Source organism: Heptranchias perlo, chromosome 9 (assembly GCF_035084215.1).
Source record: "Heptranchias perlo isolate sHepPer1 chromosome 9, sHepPer1.hap1, whole genome shotgun sequence".
Lineage (NCBI taxonomy): Eukaryota > Metazoa > Chordata > Chondrichthyes > Hexanchiformes > Hexanchidae > Heptranchias > Heptranchias perlo.
Genome location: NC_090333.1, coordinates 78,008,695 through 78,031,264, shown reverse-complemented (window position 1 = coordinate 78,031,264; position 22,570 = coordinate 78,008,695). Strand labels below are relative to the sequence as shown.

At 41.9% G+C, this 22,570-nt stretch overlaps 1 protein-coding gene across 6 annotated transcripts in view; it reads right to left on the bottom strand.

Moving 5' to 3' along the window:
* The window catches only part of fam20b (FAM20B glycosaminoglycan xylosylkinase), a 206,369-nt gene that overhangs the window by 11,854 nt on the left and 171,945 nt on the right, over positions 1–22,570 (bottom strand). For all 6 annotated transcript variants that reach the window (XM_067990780.1, XM_067990776.1, XM_067990782.1 and 3 more), the window contains 2 exons: positions 10,222–10,331; positions 5,256–5,427 (listed from right to left, as the gene is read on the bottom strand). In XM_067990780.1, coding sequence (XP_067846881.1) covers positions 5,256–5,427; positions 10,222–10,331 — 282 coding nt within the window. The remainder of the gene's footprint in view (positions 1–5,255; positions 5,428–10,221; positions 10,332–22,570) is intronic.

The window sequence follows — 22,570 nt, the reverse complement described above, 5'->3', positions numbered from 1 at the left end:
CTTTCCAAATGACAGTTTATCCTATCTCTCAGTATAGATGTTAATAGTTTGCCCACCACTGAGATAAGACTGACTGGCCTATAATTGTTCGGCCTTTCCCTCGTACCCTTTTTAAACAATGGTACTACGTTTGCAGTCTTCCAGTACCTCCCCATCTTTTCCTTAGCTATCCTCTTGTTCTTAATGTACTGATAAAACTTCTTTGGGTTTTCTTTAATCTGACTAGCTAATATTTTTTCATGCCCTCTCTTTGCTCTCCTTATTTCCTTTTTTACGTCATCCCTGTACTTGAGGGGACGTGTCTGCATTGTACCCGAGAATTTCACTTTTTAGTGCCTCCCACTGGTTTGCCACTGATTTCTCCTCAAGGAGATGTGTCCAGTCCACTTCTGCCAAATCACCTCTTAGTTCTGTAAAATTTGCCTTCCCCCAATTTAAAACGTTTACTCCTGATTTAACTCTCTCCTTTTCCATAATAATGCTAAAACTAACTGAATTGTGGTCACTATCCCCAATATGGTCACCCACTGTCACTTCACCCACTTGCCCATCTTCATTTCCCAGGACTAAATCGAGAATTGCATCCCCTCTTGTTGGGCTGGTCACGTACTGGCTAAAAAAGTTCTCCTGGACACTGATCAAGAATTTTGTGCCCTCTGTGCCCCTCACACTGTTTGAATCCCAGTTGATGTTAGGGTAGTTGAAGTCCCCTACTATTACTGCCCTCTTATTTTTGCAATCAGAAATTTGCCTACATATTTGTTCTTCTATCTCCCTTTCGCTATTCGGGGATCTATAGTACACTCCTAGTAGTGAGACTACCCCTTTTTTTATTTCTTCGCTCAACCCATATGGCCTCGATTGATGATCCGTTTAGCACATCATCCCTTCTCACAACTGTAATTGATTCTTTAACCAATAATGCTACCTCCCCCTCCTTTTTTATTACCCACTCTATCCTGCCTGAAAACTTCACCTCTCCACCATCACCTTGACCCCACAGCTGCTGATGTGCTGTCCAATATTGAGACAAACATGAGTCAATACTTTGTTCTGCTCGTCAGAAAAAAGCCATCCTGTTCAGTTCCTGCCAAAAACTGCGAGCTTTAAGTGCTGATTCAAATCCCCTTCAAGCTGATCTAGACACTGCACAACCATGGCATCTTCCGTGATCCTGAGCTGAGCTTCAAATGCCACATCCAGTCCGTCATCAAGACCTTTGCTACACTCCTTGCCGGCCTCCTGAATTCTACCCTACATAAACTCCAACGCATCCAGCACTCTATTGCTGGCATCCCATCTCATACTAAACCTTTCACTTCACTCACCTCTGTCCTTGCCAATCTTCTTAGCCCTCAGTGTGTTGACTTTAAATCCTTATTTTCAAATTTCTCCACGGTCTTGTTGCTCTTCATTGATGCAATCTTGTCCAGCATGACGTACCAGCATACACCCTCTGATCTACTGTGGATCTACTCTAGTTTACTGTCATCCTGTCTCACCCTGTTTCACTCAATGGGGACAGTGCCTACAGTCACCATCTCCCTGCAATCTAAACCCCTCTGCCTTATTACCTCTGCCTCCTCAAAACTGACTTCTTTAACTGTGCTTTCAGCACTTGCCTAAAATATCTTCCTCTTCCTGCTCGAACCCCGACACCCTGTAAAGTGTTTTGGAACACAAACGGTACTATAAAAGCGCACATTGTTGTTGCCCCAAACTAATGTCCCCGAACTTTCAGCATTGGGTCAAATGTCACCAGGGATCCTACAGCCCTACACAACTGCCTCCAGCATCATATACAAATGTGCCATATCTGCACATTTGGTTGTAAGTTTGATATTGGTTCCAGTTGAATGACCAGAACATACTGGTCACTGTCCAGAACTCAGGCAATTTCATAGGCACTGCCCAAAGTAGTCACCTTGGATAACAATGCAAATTGTTCTATGTTAACACCGACAAAGCCCTGACAGAGCTGACCCACTGGATAGCTTTCTTCCAAGCGAAACAAAAAGGTCTCAGTTAACACACCCCCCTCCCCAAGAGAGTTCCTCAAGGACTCTTCTACTGCAAAGTCCTCAGCAACTTTCATTCAGCTGGGTAGACACTGAACTGAAGCTCAAACCACCTCCAGTTGAGTGATTTGTGACTGATGCTGGAGGCTTTGTGCAATTCTAGGATCCCTGATATCTTACAAACGTACAAGTAAAGAATGCGACTCGACCAGTGCCCCTTTATGGGAGTGGTTTTGAAAAAAATTCCTGTCTACACTTGATTCTCTACCTGGGATTGAAGGACTGCTTCTCCCCCAAGATGGGCTCACAGTCCTCTGCACTCAGACAAATTAAGCTTCAACATTCTTGCAGGTAGGACTACTTTTGAACAAATTAGATGATTGCAGGAAGCCATTGTGTTGAGTCTAGCTTCATATTTTAAAATATGGACAGCAGAATATATTAAAGGCTAGCATTGTGAGAATTGGTCAATGGAAAGGATTCATGACACTGAATATAAATTCTGAAGTAAAAAGCTAGTATAGCCCATTGATGTAATGTGATTAGACCGAAGTCAGCCACTCAAGATGCTACTAGTGAAAAAAATACAAGAATGTGCAGATTGAAAATACCGAACAAGCTCCACACTCAACAACAAACTTTCTCTTCAGTAGGAGAGGTTTTGGGAGAACCAAAAGAGAGACATTTAAAGCTTTAAAAACAAAATACTGTAGATGCTGGAAATCCAAAATTACAGAAAAGGCTGGAAACACTCAGCGGGTCAGGCACCATCCACAGAAAAACAGCAGTCAACATCTCAAGCCGTTAGCCTTTCCTCAAGTCTTGAAGAAAGGCTAACGGCTTGAGATGTTGAGTGCCCTCTGCGATGTGTCTCTCTCTGCGGTTGCGCTCCCTCCTGCTGTGCAGGTGGGCGTGCAACAACACCGTGTTGGGGGGCTCCACGTCTCTGCGGCGGACGGCGTGGACTGCGAGGCTGCTGGGGCTGGTCATGCTGTTCGTCCTCCGAGGGTGTCCACGCACCACCCATCTGGCAGGTGTTGGTCTGAGGGGTTGTGCAGGGTAGGTGGGTGGTTCCTCGGACTGGGGCTGCGGTTTCGTGTCGGTCTGTCCTCTGGCTTGGCGGGGGGTAGTGGGGGGCAGGGGTTGCCCTATGTGACGCGGTGGCCTCCTGCGTGGGTGAGGGCTCTTCCCCGTGGAGTGCACCTTGGCACCTGCCACAGGCTGCTGGTTGCAACACGCCTGGTTGGAGAGAGACTGTTTCCCCCAGTGTGTGAAACACTCTGCGATGCAGGTAAAATCCCACACTTCCTCTTTTGACAGCTGATTCAGCTCATTAACTGACCTCAACAAGCAAGGTAAGTACTCTCAAGTGGAACCCCGCTGGCTTTAATTGCCTGCGGGATTCCCACCAGCGGGGGCCACGCACGCAGCCCCGCACGTCATCGGGGAACCCGGAAGTGGTCGGGATTGCGGCGCGATCTGGTCACGTGACCGCATATCGGGATTTTCGGGGCCCCCCCCCCCCGCTGGAAACCCGCAGGAAACCCGACCCTAAAATCGAGCCCTAGGTTACCCTCAGTGGTTATTACAGAGCTAAATACTGTCAGTTGGGATTTGATTGTTTGCACAGCAATCCAGTGTCATATTTTTTCCTCAGCACATCATTGCAGTATCAAAACTATACTGGACCACAGCAACCTTGGGGCATATTACTGATCTTAAGTACATCACTGCTGGTTCTCAAACATCAGTTAAAATTACTGACATTCCAATCCAATGGCAGGTTACTTGACATTCACTGCCTAAGTTTAACAAGAATTCCTCTCTGAACATCAAAGAAGATAGTTCAATATGATGCGTCTACCTAGTCCATATTCTTTAACAAGAGTAAAAAGTTTAGTTTGAGAATTATTTTAATTCATTTTGCACAGATTACGACTGCAAATTCACATGCTTTAGACTGAACCCACTCTGTACAGCTGCAAACCAGTACTGATTTCTGAATTTAACCAATTAAAAAAAAAATACAAAACAAACCTTCTGTTTAAAAGGGCCATGATTCCAAAAAGTCCCCCCCCACCCCTCCATAGACAAAAACGGCTTTTAATGTAGAACACCAAAATACAATTTTGACTAGAATCCCTTGGCTTTAGATAACCTCGGAATATGTGCAATAACGTATTACTGCTCATCTTTCAAAAGGGTATTGGATATATAGTTGAAATGGAAAAAATTGTAGGGCTATAGGGAAAGAGCAGGGGAGTGGGACTAATTGGATAGCTCTTTCGAAGAGCTGGCACAGGCACGATGGGCCAAATGGCCTCCTTCTGCGCTGTATAATGCTATGATCTTAGTTATCATGGCTTCCTAGAACTTGCAAAAATGACAATGTTGGCAGAGAAAAGGAATTAGGAAATGTTAAGGTTTTCAAATGGAACATAAAAGTCATCCTGAAAACTGATAAGTTGAAGATGTTAATCAGGTTCCTTGATGTCACTGTCGAAATTTTAACCCAATTTGGACAAGCAGATCAATAACTTTTCTTGGAATTCCTTTTTCAGACTCTCATCGCATTCTGTCATTCCCCTGCTTGATTCTCCTGCTTTTTGATTGTACTACACGTATACAATTTTTTATGTTACAATACATATCCTCCTTGTTGCTCATAGGCTATCTAAAGGCTGGGAGTGAGCAGGAGGGCAACGTCAGTTCATGATGGGAATCAAGCAGCAGATGACTGAGGCCCATCAGACAGGAGTGTGGAGAGGCATGTTGTAAGCTGAGGTAGTGCCAGTGGCGATGGGCTTGGGAAGGCACTGAGGGGCTGCAAGGGAAAGAGTCGGTAATTTAGCTGTGGAGGTAAATTAGGGATTAATTTTTCTGTCTCTGCTGGGCTGGCTGTGGACACTAAAAAATGGCCAGCATCTCCTCCGCTGTTTGTTGCAAGATTGATGACTCATTGTGTGGAAGGATGCAGATACAAATCTGTGTAGGATAACTTTATTGTGTATCACACCACCTATGAGGTGTTGTCTACAGGGGTGGGCTAAGGGGTAGGAAGAATGAGAACGGACAATTACTAACCCAAATTAAGCAGCCAATTTCTAGAATTCCCCATTTTATTTGGGTTTTGTCATTAGGATGTTGGTTCAGATATTGTAAGCACCATGACTCCATCATGAGAAATAAAAACTGAGACATCTGTGAACATAAACAGCTAGATGACTTGGTACATACCTGGCTAGTTTTCCCTCGCGGTAAGTCCTGCCCCATGGGTGTCTATGTTTTTGTAATGGCCAGATGTCAGGTAGCCATAGTGTGACAGACCCCTCCATAGTATGCCCATCAGCACAGGCTGGTTCTGATTCCCTGCAGTAGTAGCATTTTCCGTAGAAGCAGCTATTGTTACCTGAAACAGTAAAATTATTAAGACAAATCCTCAAAATTAACACCTGCTGGAATGCTTGAATCCATTTAAAGCACCCTACAGTGCCAATGGAATTCTGTTACCATTTAAATGAACAATTTTAGAAGCCACAAGGAGCAAAGATGCCAAAAAAATGCTTCACTCCAATAGAACATAATTTTCTTCAGATCCGATCAAGGTGAACCAATTTGTGATAAATCACAATGTTAAGAAAAGCCTCTTGGATTTCAGTGATGGATGCTGAAAACTGGAGGGACTGCAATGCATGTGTTATCTCAGTTAGTGGTTGTAACAGACACATTTGCACCTGACTGGCGAGGCTGTAAAACATTTTTCTTTGTCTCTTTTATCTCTGTCTTTTAATTCAATATTTCTTACCCTCGCTTGATTTCGCTTTCTGTAACTGATTTTAAATTGAATTTACTAATCTAACTTACAATTCCTGGTTGTGTCTACGCTGCTTATTAACATGCTTCAATCTGATTGGTGAAGGGGATACACAGCAGCTTACCCCGTTTACACAGGTCTGAGATGCCCAGGAGAGGGCGCCGCACTGGATTGAGAACCCGATTGAGGAACTTGCAGTGCAAAAGCCCATGAAAAGTCTATGGGCAAGTCCAAGTCTAGCTAGCGGTGGGTGCCGTTCGTTCGCCACTCAGAGCAAAATCTGGTCCTATATCAAGATCAACAATAGCTTTTTTTTTTAAACAAGAACTTGTTGACTTGAATATTATCCACAGTAGCCTGAAAATAGTTGATGAATGAGTCTGATGGGACACTAGTCTCATATCACCAGCCCCACCATGCCCACGGGATAATAGAGTGGAGAAGCACCTGCAAGCTGAGCACCAGGCATATGCTCTGCCTCAAAAAAATATTAATTAGATAATATTTACAAGGCAGTATTTATTGACAATGCCTTCAGGGCAACAAGGGACGAAGAGTCAATCATTTCGTGTGAGATTGGAGTCACATGTAGGCCAGACTAGGTAGGGGTGGTAGGTTCCCTTCCTCTGAAAGACATTAGTGAACCAGTTGTGTTTTTAATGACAATGTAATTTTTCACAAACTACCACTAACCAATTAGTAAATTCAATTTCAATTTCACAATTTGGCATGCTGGGATTTTAACCCACAAGCTCTGTGTTGCTAATCCAATAACAAACATTAGTCAACATGCCCCATAAAATGTGGTCTCAGCACCTAAACGGTGCTAGGGAGGTCAACCAGAAAATACAGGTGCTACATGATTGGCCCTTTCATTTTGGTTTCTATTTTTTAAAGGGGAGTCTGCTTGGGAGTTGCAGCAAGTGGCTGTATGATGTCCTTGGGTTTCACTACTGGGGCTCGTCACTCCTTCTTAAAGCTGCAACTGCATCTTCCATTTGTGGGTATTAACCAAAGGAACTGTATTTGAACACTATCTAAATATGAACTTTGGGTTTCCCACTGACCACCATTGTCTATCAGCTCGTTCTGAAGGACAAAGATCAGTGGAAGTAGCAGTCAGATTTATATATCGACAATAACTACAACCTGATTGTCCTTACACAACCGCACCCTGCAATGGAGAACCTGCCCAAAGTATTGACAAGAGGACCCTAGTTGTCAGCCACTTTGTGATTTTGTGAATGTGGTACATGCAGGTAGCTTGTGTTGGCTTCGGGCTTAGCATTTGTACTTTGCCACATTTCATGGGCCACAGGGCTAATGCATTACCATGGCAGCAATAGAGCGCAGTGCTAAAACACCAACAAGCATGTGCATTTGGTAAACAGTTGTGAGAGTGCTGTGCACTTTTCCTTTGTGATGCATCATATCCCGCTTACAATGAACTGCTGTTCAGGTGCACTCAAAAATATTATAAAATGAAGCAAACTGTGAGCACATGTTCCTTAGCAATCGTTTGGAGACCAGCAAATTTCTTTCTCACATGGTCCCAGGATCTGGTCACAGGTGAGTGGCATTCACTCCATTACCTCCATACAGGCTGCTCTCACACTACACTTAAGGGATGCCTGGTTTTAACTGCAGCCATTTCTATTTCTCAGCAACAGTACATGCGACTAGCCTGTATGTCATGTGTTGTATGCCAGGGGAACTGTGATATTATGCAAAGTAGCAGATCTTGTATTATTTCACAAGATCAGTTCATAGATTCCTAGGACTCCAAGTTTTTCTCCAATAAAGAGTTGTAGCAGCTGCTGATTTTGGTCAACACAAACAGCTGGTGGTCCTGCACCTTTGGTGAGTGCTGCTGGTCAATACTAAAGAAGGCACCTCAGCAGTATGTGCAATCCTTCCAGATGAAGCCAGGTCTCACTTGGCTAAGGATATGAACTGGATGCCTTCTTCCAAACAGCTTTGGAGAGCAGGATCCCTACAAGAATGGAGATGACAGGATGGTTCATCCACCAAAGTTCATTTGTGCTGCCTTTGTGGGGTCCTTTTCATTACATCCCAACTTAAATTTGATTCTTTTTTTAACCTGAACTCAGACGGTGTCTGCAGGAAGGATCAAGGGAGGCCAATGTGATGTGACAGATTTCCTTGCAATGCTTTAAATGCTCAGAGCTGACCCTGCTGTCGAAATCTGAACATGCTTCCTAATTCCCATCCCACCAGCCTCCACATTCAACGGATCATTTCTGCCACCTCCAGCATGATCCCACCACCAAACACATCTTCCCCAACTCCCCCCTTTCAGCATCCCTCCATGACACTCTGGTCCACTCTTTCCCAACACTTGCTCCGCTTCCCCTGACACCTTCGCATGCAACCACAGGAGATGAAACATCTGCCCTTTCACCTCCTTCCTTCCCAACGTCCAGAGCCCCAAACACACATTCTGGGTGAAAACAGCGATTTACTTGTACTTCTTTTAATTTAGTTACTGTATCCGCTGCTCATGATGTGGTCTCCTCTACAATGGGGAGACCAAAATGGGCAGATTGGGAGATCGCTTTGCTGAACACCTCCATTCTGTCCGCAAGCCTGACCCAGAGCTTCCGGTCGCTGGCCACTTTAATTCTCCATCCCACTCCCACTGACCTTTCTGTCCTTGGCCACCTACATTGCTCCAATGAAGCTCAATGCAAGCTCGAGCAACATCACCTCACCTTTCTACTAGGGATTTTACAGCCTTAACATTGAGTTTAACAACTTTAGACCTTAGCCACCGTTCCCATTTTCTGTCGGACAACAAGTGCTGATAATAGAAGATGGCTGCACCAGAGCCACTGGGAGTGGAGGTGTGGGCTGCTATCAGGGTGGGCCGCACCCAATGTTTACGTGTCATTCTTTTCCACATTCCCGGGCCACGGTAGTCTTCTCTGCCAGATTTTCCATGCTTCCCTCCCCCTCTGCGATTCAGCTGCAACCATTTATACCTCCTCTGGACCCATCTTTTGTTTCTAAACTTGTTTCAACATCACCTCCTTTTGCCTTGCGCCATCATCACTTTTGTCATTTAATCACTTCTGCCTTCCACCCTATCACAGAGCTCTCCCTTCTTTTCTTTCTCTGCCCCCTTTTCCGAGACTCTGTACTGACTTAAAAGCTGTTCATCTCGAACATCTTTCAGTTCTGATGAAAAGTCATTGACCAGAAACATGAACTCTGTTTCTCTCTCCACAGATGCTGAATGTTTCCAGAATTTTATGTCCTTATTTCAGATTTCCAACATCTACAGCATTTTGCTTTTGACATCATTTTAAAATTCTGGGCTATAGAGATTAATGATAGAAACCCAGTGAATAGGCATCAAAAGCTTTGTGGAATCAGAATGGGGCCAAAACACGGATCTTGCACTATCTAGTATTCCCATAACTCAGAAAATGACTTCTTTTGTGTTTGGAATGAGTGTTGGAGCTGGTAAAGAGAAGAAAATGGACGCCACCCTGCTAACTTCTCCCCCAATCCTGTAGCTGATTTGCAGCCGTATTTTCAAGCATTCTCACCTGGCTGCAAAATAAAAGCAAATGTACAAGAGTTAGCCCTTTAGAGAGTAACGGCAACCTCCTCCTGTAGCACTGTTTCAAATTAGTCAATTCTCAAAACAGGTGTGTGGTTTCCTGAAAAAGAATCAGAGTGCGTCCCATTCCAATGTTCTAGCTCTTTATGCACCTCTAGTTGCAGGCATGGACACAGAACAGGTTGTCCCAGACATGATTTTCAGTGCATATAGAAAAACCCATATCATAAGGGGTTCAACATGTACTTAGCTTTTTATATCCAGTTTATCAATTGAAATACTAGCCACAGGCGGTTGTTAAAAATGGATGAAAACAACTACACAGCTTTAGCAGAGCTCACTGTGCAAGATTTCACAATTAGGTGGAGAAGTATACAGACATTGAATTACATTATGTCCCTCATTCGTGATGATTTATTACCGTGTTTGTTAGATTAATTTTATTTTATATTATAATCACAATTATGCCTCAACTGTGATTTGATTCTAAAAGAAAGCAGCCAGTTGGCTGATTTAACAGGATACACGATTTAGGGGGAAGTTTGAAAGCTAATTTCTGGTAATCTTTCAGAATGACGATTTGCCTAAGGAGGCAGGTGAGGATGGTATTCCTTGACCTCAAAATAGACCTCTCCACTTTCACAACCTGACAGTTCGAGCAGATTTAAAAAAAAACTTGCATAGGAAAACTGTTTTTTTTCTCCCCCCCCCAACCCTGATATCAGAGCAGTTCAGTTCAATTTGTATGCTACAGTGTAAAAAAAAGTCCTTCCTGTATATTATGACATATATGGGGTACATACCTAGTGTGAGGAAGGTGCTCAGAAGCTGCTCAGAGGCAACTGGTTTTATCTCGGTATGTAAGTTCACATATCTCCCGACAACCACTGGAGCACGGTGCAATCCCAAAATCCTGAATGAAAGAATACAGACACAAAGGTTATATCTACCGCAGAATAATTTTTTTCATACAAAACTAAACCATTAAAAGCATTGAACCTATCACCTTAAATTCTTATCATGGCTGTAAGGAGGGATCAGACAACAAGGTCTAGGTCAGATGCACTAGGTCAGATTGGTGAGCAGATTTATCAGTCAGTTCTGATCGGACACTGAGATTTAGCAATGATGACACAAAAGCCTATTGTGAAATTACAAAATAATACAGCTGAAATGAAACTACAGTGATTTTATAGCAGTTTGATACCTGTGAGTCTCCCTATTGCTGATGTAGCTCCATTGCTAGTTCATGCACTTTCTAAACTTATCAAATTTAAGAGAGGTAGCGATATCTTCTAGGTAGAATCACTTCACATTACTATTCAAACCTGTTCAATTCATGTAATGAAAACAGGATCGAGGCCACATTAAATGTATCTGTATGGTCATTTCTCTTGGGCCAACTTAACAGACTAAACACAAGCTTTTGGGGTTTCAGAGACTCCTTCCTCAGGTAATGCAAGCCTTTTATTATTTATAAACCGGAAGTCTCTTTAATAACTAACATCAATTTTAAGTAACATTTTCTGTTCTGAGGCCCATTAGGTAGAGATCTAGAGCGGGTTGTGACATTGAAAAATGATTCTCAGACCACTGAGAAAGGAGGCTTTATTTCAGTTGTCTCAGTTTTGCAACCTGTACCACAAAAATTGCTTGTCAATAGACATAATGTCCAAGTTGCACATGAACATCCGAAGATTTTTGTAGAAGCGAGTAACTGATGGCAAACAAACAATTTCCAAAGTAGTTTCCTATAAACACCAATCGCTTGTTTGATTTCAACTTTGATATATTGCAAATGATGAGAAACCCAAGTGTTTAAAAAGCATAGAGAACCTGCTGGATAGTCATCAAGAAACAGCACAAATAAAGCATTTTGTAGACCTAAACAATGATAGACATTCCTGGATTGTAGCTGTAGATTGGCTGCAATGGACACTCATTTTGGAACTTTTCTGAGGGCAGATATACAAGGCAATACCTTGTATTAATAATTATTTCTGAATCATGGAATCTCAAGATGTCTTGGCAACGAGACTGAACTGCAACGCAGAAGTAGGCATCCTTGAGGTCGATTGTGGCCAATCTAGGGACCACTGCCTGGATAATAGAATCATAGAAAGTTACAGCACAGGAGGAGGCCATTCGGCCCATTGTGTCCGTGCCGGCCGAAAAACAGCTATCCAGCTTAATCCCACTTTCCAAGCACTTGGTCCGTAGCCCTATCGGTTATGGCACTTCAAGTGCAAAACCAAGTACTTTTTAAATGAGTTGAGGGTTTCTGCCTCCACCACCCTTTCAGACAATGAGTTCCAGACCCCCACCACCCTCTGGGTGAAAAAATTCTCCTCAGCTCCCCTCTAATCCCCCTACCAATTACTTTAAATCTATGCCCCTGGTCACTGACCCCTCTGTTAAGGGAAATAGGTCCTCCCTATCCACTTTATCTGGTCCCATCATAATTTTATATACCTCAATTAAATCTCCCCTCAGCCTCCTTTCTTCCCAAGAAAACAACCCCAGCCCAGTATCTGTACCCTCTCTAGTGCAATCATATCTTTCCTGTAATGTGACGACCAGAACTGTACGCAGTACTCAAGCTGTGGCTTAACTAGTGTTTTATATAGTTCTAGCATAACCTCCCTGCTCTTATATTCTATGCCTCGGCTAATAAAGGAAAGTATCCCGTATGCTTTTTTAACCACCTGATCTACCTATCGTGCTACCTTTAGGGATCTGTAGACATGCACTCCGAGGTCCTTTTGTTCATCTACACTTCTTAGTATCATCCCATTTATTGTGTATTCCCTTGCCTTGTTTGCCCTCCCCAAAAACATTACCTCACACTTCTCTGGATTGAATTCCATTTGCCACTTTTCAGCCCACCTAACTATCCATTGATATCTTCCTGCAGGCTACAGCTTTCCTCCTCACTATCAACCACACGGCCAATTTTTGTATCATCTGCAAACTTCTTGATCAAGTCCCCCACATTCAAGTCCAAATTATTAACACATGGCCACAAAAAACAAGGGACCCAGTACAGAGCCTTGCGGAACCCCACTGGAAACAGCCAATTTCCCTCGGATCCCACGGACTATTACTACAGAAATAAGCCATTTCAGATTTCCTTCCAATTCCGTCCACCGTAACTTTTAGAAGAGGACAGACCCCTTGTTTTCGGGAGCCACAAAGATAGGGACATTTACCACGTTCGGGCACGGAGGAGTCAGCAGAGATTACCTTTTTTTCCTGACTCATAAATGCCTAAACATAAAAAAGCCAAAGAATTTGTTTGCTAATTTGCCACAGAATGAAGAGTCCTGCAATTGATCTGAGCATATGATTAAGATAGGTGGTCAATTCAAACACTATAAAATATAAATGTTAACTCTGCTCTACGGACGCTCTCGCTCAGGCAACTGAAGCAGTGCTCTCCTTAGATCAGCAAAAAACTGGTGGTAATAGTGGTGATGTCGGGGGAAACCAGCAGACTTGGAGTTTTTGTACTCACCCTGCTGGTTGAGACATAGCCTTTGTTTGATATTTAGCAACCTGATGCAATTCCCTGCATTCTCAGAAAGCACCATAAAATGACTGATGATATTGACCTTGCTTTGTGCTGTAACTGGGAGAAAGTCCCTGTGGAGTTGGTGCCATCTAAAGCTTTCAAATTCTTTTGATGATACTTAAGAGTGCTCCTGCAGAGTCTCCACCAAGTTGTTGCAGTTCTTTTCCATCAAGAGGGTCAGCCAAAAACTTCAGCTTGAAAGAAAGCTTGAAATACACAGCCAAATATGATTGCCAACCAGGCCACCTTAGCAGTAGACCATCCTAAGTCCACGACAACCAGAGATTGCTACTGCAACCAACATCTATAGGAAATCCTCTGACAAAGGGAGACATATTCTGACAGGGATCTAGTCCATCCGAACCATGGCAAGGACCTGGGAAACCCATTGATTACAGAATATGGTGATGGTTGGTACAGCAAAGTACAAAACTGTCATTATGAGTGTTACTTATCGAGAGATTCAATGGCTTCCACCAGCTTAGTTGTTTTGTCTTTTCAACAGAGGTGTAAACAACTGGTTACTATGGGGCTCTGGTTCTGTGAGTGAGCTTAGTAATTGTTTTAAGCTTTTATTTGTGTGTCTGGGGTGGGGTAAGAAGAGTCTAGAATCGCAGCAAATATTCTGATGGACAAACAAAAATGTATTTTTATACTTGAGTGTTCAAAAAGCTGCTATTCCACTCATGTCAAAATGAACATATAATTGCTCATACTAATACTTTGATTTGTGTTTGAAATTGCATTTCTAAACAGATTTTTAAAAACTTACACAACATATTTCAAAATGGTTAACAAAAACATTTAACAGAAAAATAATATCCAAAATAAATTTAAACCATTTATAAGAATAATGAATGATCCCTCTTTAATGTCTGAACAATTAAAAAAAATAAAACTTTAAACTTTATATATTTGGCGAGTGTAGAGAAATAAAAATAATAAATATGCCACACACTTTCTAAACATGGAATAGTAAACAGAAGTTCACTTACTGCAAACTCACTCTACCTCCATGGCTAGGCTGTTACAGATCTTAAAACCAAATAGCATTGTTGCTCTTGGCTGTAAGGTTCACCCCATTGATTGAAGACTGACTGCAGTCTATCAATATAAGAGCAAATTTCTGACCATCAGATGTCCATCACAGAGGGTTCTAGCCAATCAATGACCATGCCCTTTTCTCAAAAGGTCTCAGAAACAACTGCCAATGTCACAATCCCAGGCTGGGGCATATACTTCGATCTGTGACCAAGTGGCTCGTGAACACCCCTGCATATTTTCTGCCATAAAGGCAGGTGATACATCTCATGATTTTATTAGAACAAATAGTCATGAACTAATATTGCATGAAGTCAACTTCTGACAATGGCCTAAGATACTTGTCATTGAATGTGATAGCTCCATCCACTTGACACTTGGAACTTTCGTCCTCAATTTTATCAATCCACATTAATCAGGAACACCACAGCCAGCACATCTGAAACTTAAATGATGTTTTTTCCTTTGTGCGCTTACTTCTGCTGCCATCTCTAATTAGTTGTGTATCTGTATCACCAAGGTCCCATAATGTACCTCGAATTGGATGTCTGGTTCACATCTGTAAACTTCAGCCCAACTACTGTATACCAGAAAACAATATACTTGGGACTTCTCATGAACTCTGCCACAACTACTATGATGGTGCCATCTAAAGCTTTCAAATTCTTTTGATGATACTTAAGAGTGCTCCTGCAGAGTCTCCACCAAGGTCTTAAAGGAAAACAATGGTAGAGAACCTGTACCGATGGAATAAACACACATGGACAGTTACATGCTAGCTAGGACAGAAAATCCCAGGTTACAGATTGACCTTCCTACTTACATTAGGATTTCAAGGTACTGGGGGGCTAATTTTGACTTTTAACGATAGTGTAAAAGGCACGAAATTGGCTCGGCCACCCATTGATAACCTCACATGATTTTCGTTTCCACAATGGAAATTAAAATCAGGAGAGGTGTTTAACTGGTGGCCAAGCCAATATTGCATGTTTTACACTACCGCCAAAAGTCAAAATTACCATGAATCTGGACTCTGCCGTCAACAATTTAAAAAAATATACACACACATACACAAGATTTTAAAAGGTTAAATTAGTTGTTAGCTATGAAAGCGAAGTGCAAAGATAGCTGATATATTAAATCAATTTATTTCTTACCAATTACAAAAACCTACTTGACCTCGTCCTCAACAATCTACCTGTCGCAGTTGCATCTGTCCATGACAGTATTGGCAGGAGTGACCACCGCACAGTCCTCGTAGAGATGAAGTCCCATCTTCGCACTGAGGGCACCATCCAACGTGTTGTGTGGCATCACCACCGTGCTAAATGGGATAGATCTAGCAGCTCACAACTGGGCATCAATGAGGCGCTGTGGGCCATCAGCGGCAGCAGATTTGTAGTCCAGCACAATCTATAACCTCATGGCCCAGCATATTCCTCACTCTACCATTACCAACAAGCCAGGGGATCAACCCTGGTTCAATGATGAGTGTAGAAGAGCATGCCAGGAGCAGCACCAGGCGTACCTAAAAATGAGGTGCCAACCTGGTGAAGCCACAACACAGGACTACTTGCATGTTAAACAGCGGAAGCAACATGCTATAGACAGAGCTAAGCTATTCCACAATCAACGGATCAGATCAAAGCTCTGCAGTCCTGCCACGTCCAGTTGTGAATGGTGGTGGACAATCAAACAGCTAACGGGAGGAGGAGGCTCTGCAAACGTCCTCATCCTCAATGATGGCAGAGTGCAGCACGTGAGTGCAAAAGACAAGGCTGAAGCGTTTGCAACCATCTTCAGCCAGAAGTGCCGAGTGGATGATCCATCTCGGCCTCCTCCCGATATCCCCACCATTACAGAAGCCGGTCTTCAGCCAATTCAATTCATTCCACATGATATCAAGAAACGGTTGAGTGCACTGGATACAGCAAAGGCTATGGGCCCCGACAACATCCCGGCTGCAGTGCTGAAGTCTTGTGCTCCAGAACTAGCCGCGCCTCGAGCCAAACTGTTCCAGTACAGCTACACACTGGCATCTCCCGACAATGTGGAAAATTGCCCAGGTATGTCCTGTTCACAAAAAGCAGGACATACCTGGGCAACCCCTCAAATAATGAAGCAGTCCGTGCCCGCATGCAGCAAGACCTGGACAACATCCAGGCTTGGGCTCATAAGTGGCAAGTAACATTCGCGCCAGACATGTGCCAGGCAATGACCATCTCCAACAAGAGAGAATCTAACCACCTTCCCTTAACATTCAACAGCATTACCATTGCCGAATCCCCCACCATCAACATCCTGGGGGTCACCATTGACCAGAAACTTAACTGGACCAGCCATATAAATACTGTGGCTACAAGAGCAGGTCAGAGGCTGGGTATTCTGCGGTGAGTGATTCACCTCCTGACTCCCCAAAGCCTTTCCACCATCTACAAGGCACAAGTTAGGAGTGTGATGGAATACTCTCCACTTGCCTGGATGAGTGCAGCTCCAACAACACTCAAGAAGCTCGACAACATCCAGGACAAAGCAGCCCGCTTGATTGGCACCCCATCCACCACCCTAAACATTCACTTCCTTCACCACTGGCGCACAGTGGCTGCAGTGTGTACCATCCACAGGACGCACTGCAGCAACTCGCCAAGGCTTCTTCGACAACACCTGCCAAACCCGCGACCTCTACCACCTAGAAGGACAAGGGCAGAAGGCACATGGGAACACCACCACTTGCACGTTCCCCTCCAACTCACACACCATCCCGACTTGGAAATATATCGCCGTTCTTTCATCGTCGCTTGGTCAAAATCCTGGAACTCCCTACCTAACAGCACTGTGGGAGAACCTTCACCACACGGACTGCAGCGGTTCAAGGCAGCAGCTCACTATCACCTTCTCAGGGCTATTAGGGATGGGCAATAAATGCTGGCCTTGCCAGCGACGTCCACATCCCATGAACGAATATAAAAAAAAATCTACTCAATTTTTGTCCCCGGCTCTTCTTAAGGCGTTAACTTGCTGATGTATCATTCCACAGGCACCAGACATGCTCTGGTACACTTTCTAAATGGCCTTGACAGTGGTGGGAAAACTACTACAGGCCACTGTCAAGGACAAAATTTAATTCTCATTTAGAGAAGAATGGGTTAATAAGGGAGAGCCAGCCCTGAATTGTTAAAGGGAAATTGTGTCGCACTAACCTGATTGAGTTCTTTGATTAAGTATCAGAGAGGGCTGATGAAGGGAGTGCAGTAGATGTTGTATATATAGACTTTCAAAAGGCATTTTATAAATAATACATAACAGACTTATTCAGAAAATAGAAGTGCTTGGGATTATAGGTACAGTGGTAGCTTGGGTACGTAATCAGCTAAGGGATAAGAGGCAGAGAATAGTGGTGAATGGATGCTTTTCTGACTGGAGAGAAGCATGCAGTGGGGTCCCCCACTGGTATTAGGACTGTTGCTTTTCTTGCTATATATAAAAATGACCTGTTCTTGGGTATAGGGAGTACAATTTTGAAATTTGCAGATGATACAAAACTTGACAATGTAGTAAATAGTGAGGAGGATAGTAGGAGACTTCAGGAGAACATAGACAGACTGGTTAATGGGCAGACACGTGGCAGATGCAATTTAATAAAAAGTGTGAAGTGATGCACTTTGTGAGGAACATCATGGAGAGTCAGTATAATCTAATTGGTACTATTTTGAGGGGACCTGGGAGTGTATATTCACAAATCTTTGAAAGTGGCACAGTAAGTTGATAAGGTGGTGAAGAAAGCGTATGGAATACTTGGCTTCGAAAACAGGGGCATTGAATACAAAAACAAGAAAGTCATGCTAAACCTTTACAAATCACTGGTTAGGCCTCAGCTGCAGTATTGTGTATAAACATGGGCATCACACTTTAGGAAGGATGTCAATGCATTGGAGAGGGTACAGAGGAGGTTTACCAGGATGATACCAGGGATTAGGGACTTCTGTTATGTGGAGAGATTGGAGAAGCTGGGATTGTTCTCCTTAGAGCAGAGAAGGTGGTATTCAAATAGAGGTATTCAAAATAATGAGGGGTTTTGATAGAGCAAATAGGGAGAAACTGTTTCCCCTGGCAAATGGTTTGGTAACCAGAGGTCATAGATTTAAAATAATTGGCAAAAGAATTAGAGGGGAAATGAGGAGAAATTTTTTCTCACAGAGGGATCAAGAATGCACTACCTGAAAGGGTGTTGGAAGCAGATTACTTCCAAAAGGCAATTGGACATGTGCTTGAAGAGGATTAATTTGCAGGGTTATGGGGAAAAAGCTAGGGTGTGGAATTAAATTGGACAGCTCTTTCAAAGAGCCGGCACAGGCACGATGGGCTAAATAGCCTCCTCCTGCTGTAAGATTCTATGATTCTATGGCAGAGTCCTGGCAGATTATATGACTATGTGGTTGGGAGGAGTGGGCAGGGGGGGGGGGGGAATCAGCAAAGCCTGATCCTGTCCTTACCCAAAGTCTACACATACTTGTTTCCAGCAGGGGTAACTGGATAGTAAACAAGAGTAGTAACACTGATCAATTTCCCCCTCCCTAATCCTGCAGGATGGAAGACAATTGCAGCACCAATCATTTCTTATTCCAGGCTGCCCCAAGTGAAATAAACTAACTAAGCACTGACCAGGGATCAAACCTGGGACCTTCTTGGTTTGTGCAGATCAGCTATTCGTTGCACAAGCTTGCTGAGACACCAGGGGAACTCATCAAAGCAATTTTAACAATTAATATCACAACACACCACTGCCTCAAAAAAAACCCTGGCAAATTAAATTTGAAGAAACAAACACAATTTGAACACATTTTCAACATGTAATGGTGTGTTATTTTAAATTAACAGCCTTTCAACAATTACTTCTTCCATGTCAATCACTTGTAAAAACTGTTGAGTACTAGGTTTCAAAGTCAGAACAAAGCCCCATTGGAAGCTCTGCTGCCTAGAAACCTAATGAACAAAACACTAGCTTCTTAGTTCTGACAACATAGTAAACAGTTGTTATTTTGATGAAACAGGTATAAACTTCAGTACAAGGCTTATACACACATACTCCTCCCAGAGTACATAGCTTTCCCAAAGAGGAGTATCTCCTCATTGATCATTTCCTATTACAGGCACAGAAAACAGCAAATCTATCAAAATAGTGATCAAACATCATTCTGAAAGCCCTACAGGGAGCTTTACAATGCCAGTATCTAGCCTCGAAGTACTGTATAATTTACAGTGATGTATGCTTCCACCCACCACCCGTAAAAAGAAAAGAATCCGCTGGCAAATCATATGAAAATACAAATTTCTCTCACTTGCCAGTCGCTAATATAGAGTAGCATAAATTAAAGTAGGAGGTTGTCGATTAATAATAATCATAATCTCCACAGATATGCTCTGCTGCATCTATCATTTCCCATCAACACACTCATGAGCCAAACCTCATTAAAGTCATAATGTAAAGAAAGAGAAGGAAGAAAAGTTGTAAATGCCAGAAATCGAAAACAAAAACTAAAATGCCGGAAATACACAGAAGATTTGTACAGATAAAAAGTCAGAACCCTTGTCAGAACTAAAAATAAAGGTAAACAAGCATTTTAGTAGAATTGGCAAAAAGAAGCAACTGGAGGGAAAAAGAACATAAGATTTACATCGAAACTACAGCACAGAAACAGATAATTCGGCCCGACTGGTCTAAGCCAGCATTTATGTTCCCTACTTCATCTAACCCTATCAGGATACCCTTCTATTCCAGTCTCCCTCATGTGGTTATCTAGCTTCCCTTTAAATGCATCTTTGCTATTTGCCTCAACTACAACTCATGGTAGCGCGTTCCACATTCTAACCACTCTTTGGGTAAAGAAGTTTCTCCTGCATTTCCTATTAGATTTATTAACGACTATTTTATATTTATGACCTCTAGTTTTGGAGTCCCCCACAAGTGGAAACATTTTCTCCACATCTACCCTATCATCATCTTGAAAGCCTCCATCAGGTCACCCCATAGTTTTGTCTTTTCTCGAAAGAGTAGAAGAGTCCCAGCCTGTACAGCCTTTCCTGATAAGAATATCCACTCAGTTCTGGTATCATCCTTATGAATGTTTTTTGTACCATCTCCAATGCCTCTATATCCTTTTTATAATATGGAGACCAGAACTGTGCACAATACTCCAAGTGTGGTCTAACGATGGTTCTATACAAGTTTAACATAACATATTTGCTTTTCAATTCTATCCCTCTAGAAATGAACCTTAATGCTTGATTTGCCTTTTTTATGGCCTTATTAATCTGCGTCGCTACTTTTAGTGATACTCCAGCACAGAGAAGAAATTAATGGACTGAATAACGTGAAACCTGTTTTCTTCCACTATTTAGTTCAGCAGTACATAAACTTTTACTATATTCTTACACTGTTGCTTTCCCACTCTGGTTGCCACAACAAAACTGCTCCACGTGCAATTTTATTTAATTGATTAATTTATGGCAAAGCCCACTCCAAATAATTCAGTACTATTATTAATCATTTTTTATAAATGTTTCCTTTATTTCTTTCACTTCAGCAGTACAAAAATTTGAACTTTGATTTACCTTTCTCTCCATTCTGTTTTCCCACCCCATTTTGTTTCATAGTTAATTCCACATGAATGTTTCATTTAATGTATTAATTCCAAAGAAACTCATGGCATTTTATTTGCAGTTTTTTTTTTAATATTGCCTTACAATACATTTATTTTAAGTAGATGTTGTTCAGCTCAATGTTACTTTCCCACTTCCAAAGTGCACAGCATTTTATTTTATAATATCATTAATCATCAAGAAGCCCATTCTAGTTAACTGAGACCTCTTTTTATATAAAAATATATGTTCATATATATCACTAATGAAGTTAAATTCTTGCATGTACCACACATTCCTTCTGCTGTCACACTTGATGTAATGCATTGTAAGCAATTCAATCGGAAGTCTACTAGTGTTCAAAAAATGTCATAGGTACCCCTTTATTCAAAGTCTACGTAATTCTTATAATAATGATCAGCATAAGGCAATTTGATGTCGTGTAAAGCCACAATGAGCTATGCTACAGAATGATTGTTGCTCGTGGCTGTTCCCAATTCTCCGAACAGTCTGCAGAACTCTATTGGAAAAACAATCACATTCTAAATAAGTCTGTGATTTCATCAGGAACAACATTGCAATTTATTGGGGAATAACAGACCCCTAAACAAGGGTTCAATTTTTAACAATTAAGGAGTATCAGACAGAAAATGCTGCAATTATGCAGCAGGTCTATCAGCATCTTTTGGGTGACATATGAAAATTTAAACCTGTCCTTTCTCTTTACAGATGCTGATGGACTTGCTGTGTATTTCCAATATTCGCTATTTTTTCAGATTTATAGGATGATACACTTGTATTTACATGACAGGTGTTTTGTAAAAACAGAGATGTTCTTATTGGAATGTATCAGATGATGTGAGAATATACTTGGTGGTGCTGGCAGAATTTACTGAAAAAAATGAGAGAGAGAAAGAAAACAAAACAAAAAAGGGACAGGAATATTAAAGCATTCTTCATGTTTGTAACAATCCAGATTATAATAATTACATTTTTAAAAATGAGAAAACATATCCTGGCTGGTGAATGACAGAGACTGCAACTGTCATGTCAACTGCTCTGAATGACACAGCAGGAAGGCTGAAAGTAGAAATATGTCTTTGGGAACTGAGGGCAAATTATAAAAGTAACTAAATTGCAATCAACAGAAGCAAACAGATTTGCAACTGCCAGAGATAGTATAGGCATGCCACACTGCACTACCTACTTTTTTTTTGATTGTTCTAAAGATTTAGAATGCTTTTTAGTGCTTATCTGCTGAGCAGTTAGCGAGGCAAAAAAAAAACCAAAAAATTAATGCTACCAAATAGATACTTAACTAATATGTTCATCATCTAGGGAAGGAGATTTATGTGTGTATACATATATGACTATTTGAATTCTCTGTAATTTTTGTAATTTGATAAACCTGGTCATCAACTTCAGATTAATTTGAATTTAGTTCCAAATTGCATTATTGTACGGCAGGCTCCTAAAACTGGCTGAAGATTATGAAATTGGTTTTCAATATGAAGCCAAATTTCACTATCACTACTTTTGAAAATACTCACTGAATTAGGCAGCATATTGGGGAATACCATATTTGCTTAAAAGTGATCTGAAATCTACGGTCAAATACTAAGAAGTGAAATTAAAATGCAGGAAATTAAATGAATTAAAATTAGGCATCAGAAATAGAAAGGGTGATTCTTGAGAAGCTGCTGGCCCCAATGGTACAGGTGTTCAGGTTCTCAAAGCTTCTCCTGAATCAATTATTTCACCTAGCACACTAAGTGGTAAAAATATCATGCCGATCTAAAGTCAGACTTGATTACTGCAGATGTATATTCCTGCTGACAATCATGTCAATATTCATGGAAACCACGGTGAACAATAAGGTGTTCTAATGTCTCAATCATGGC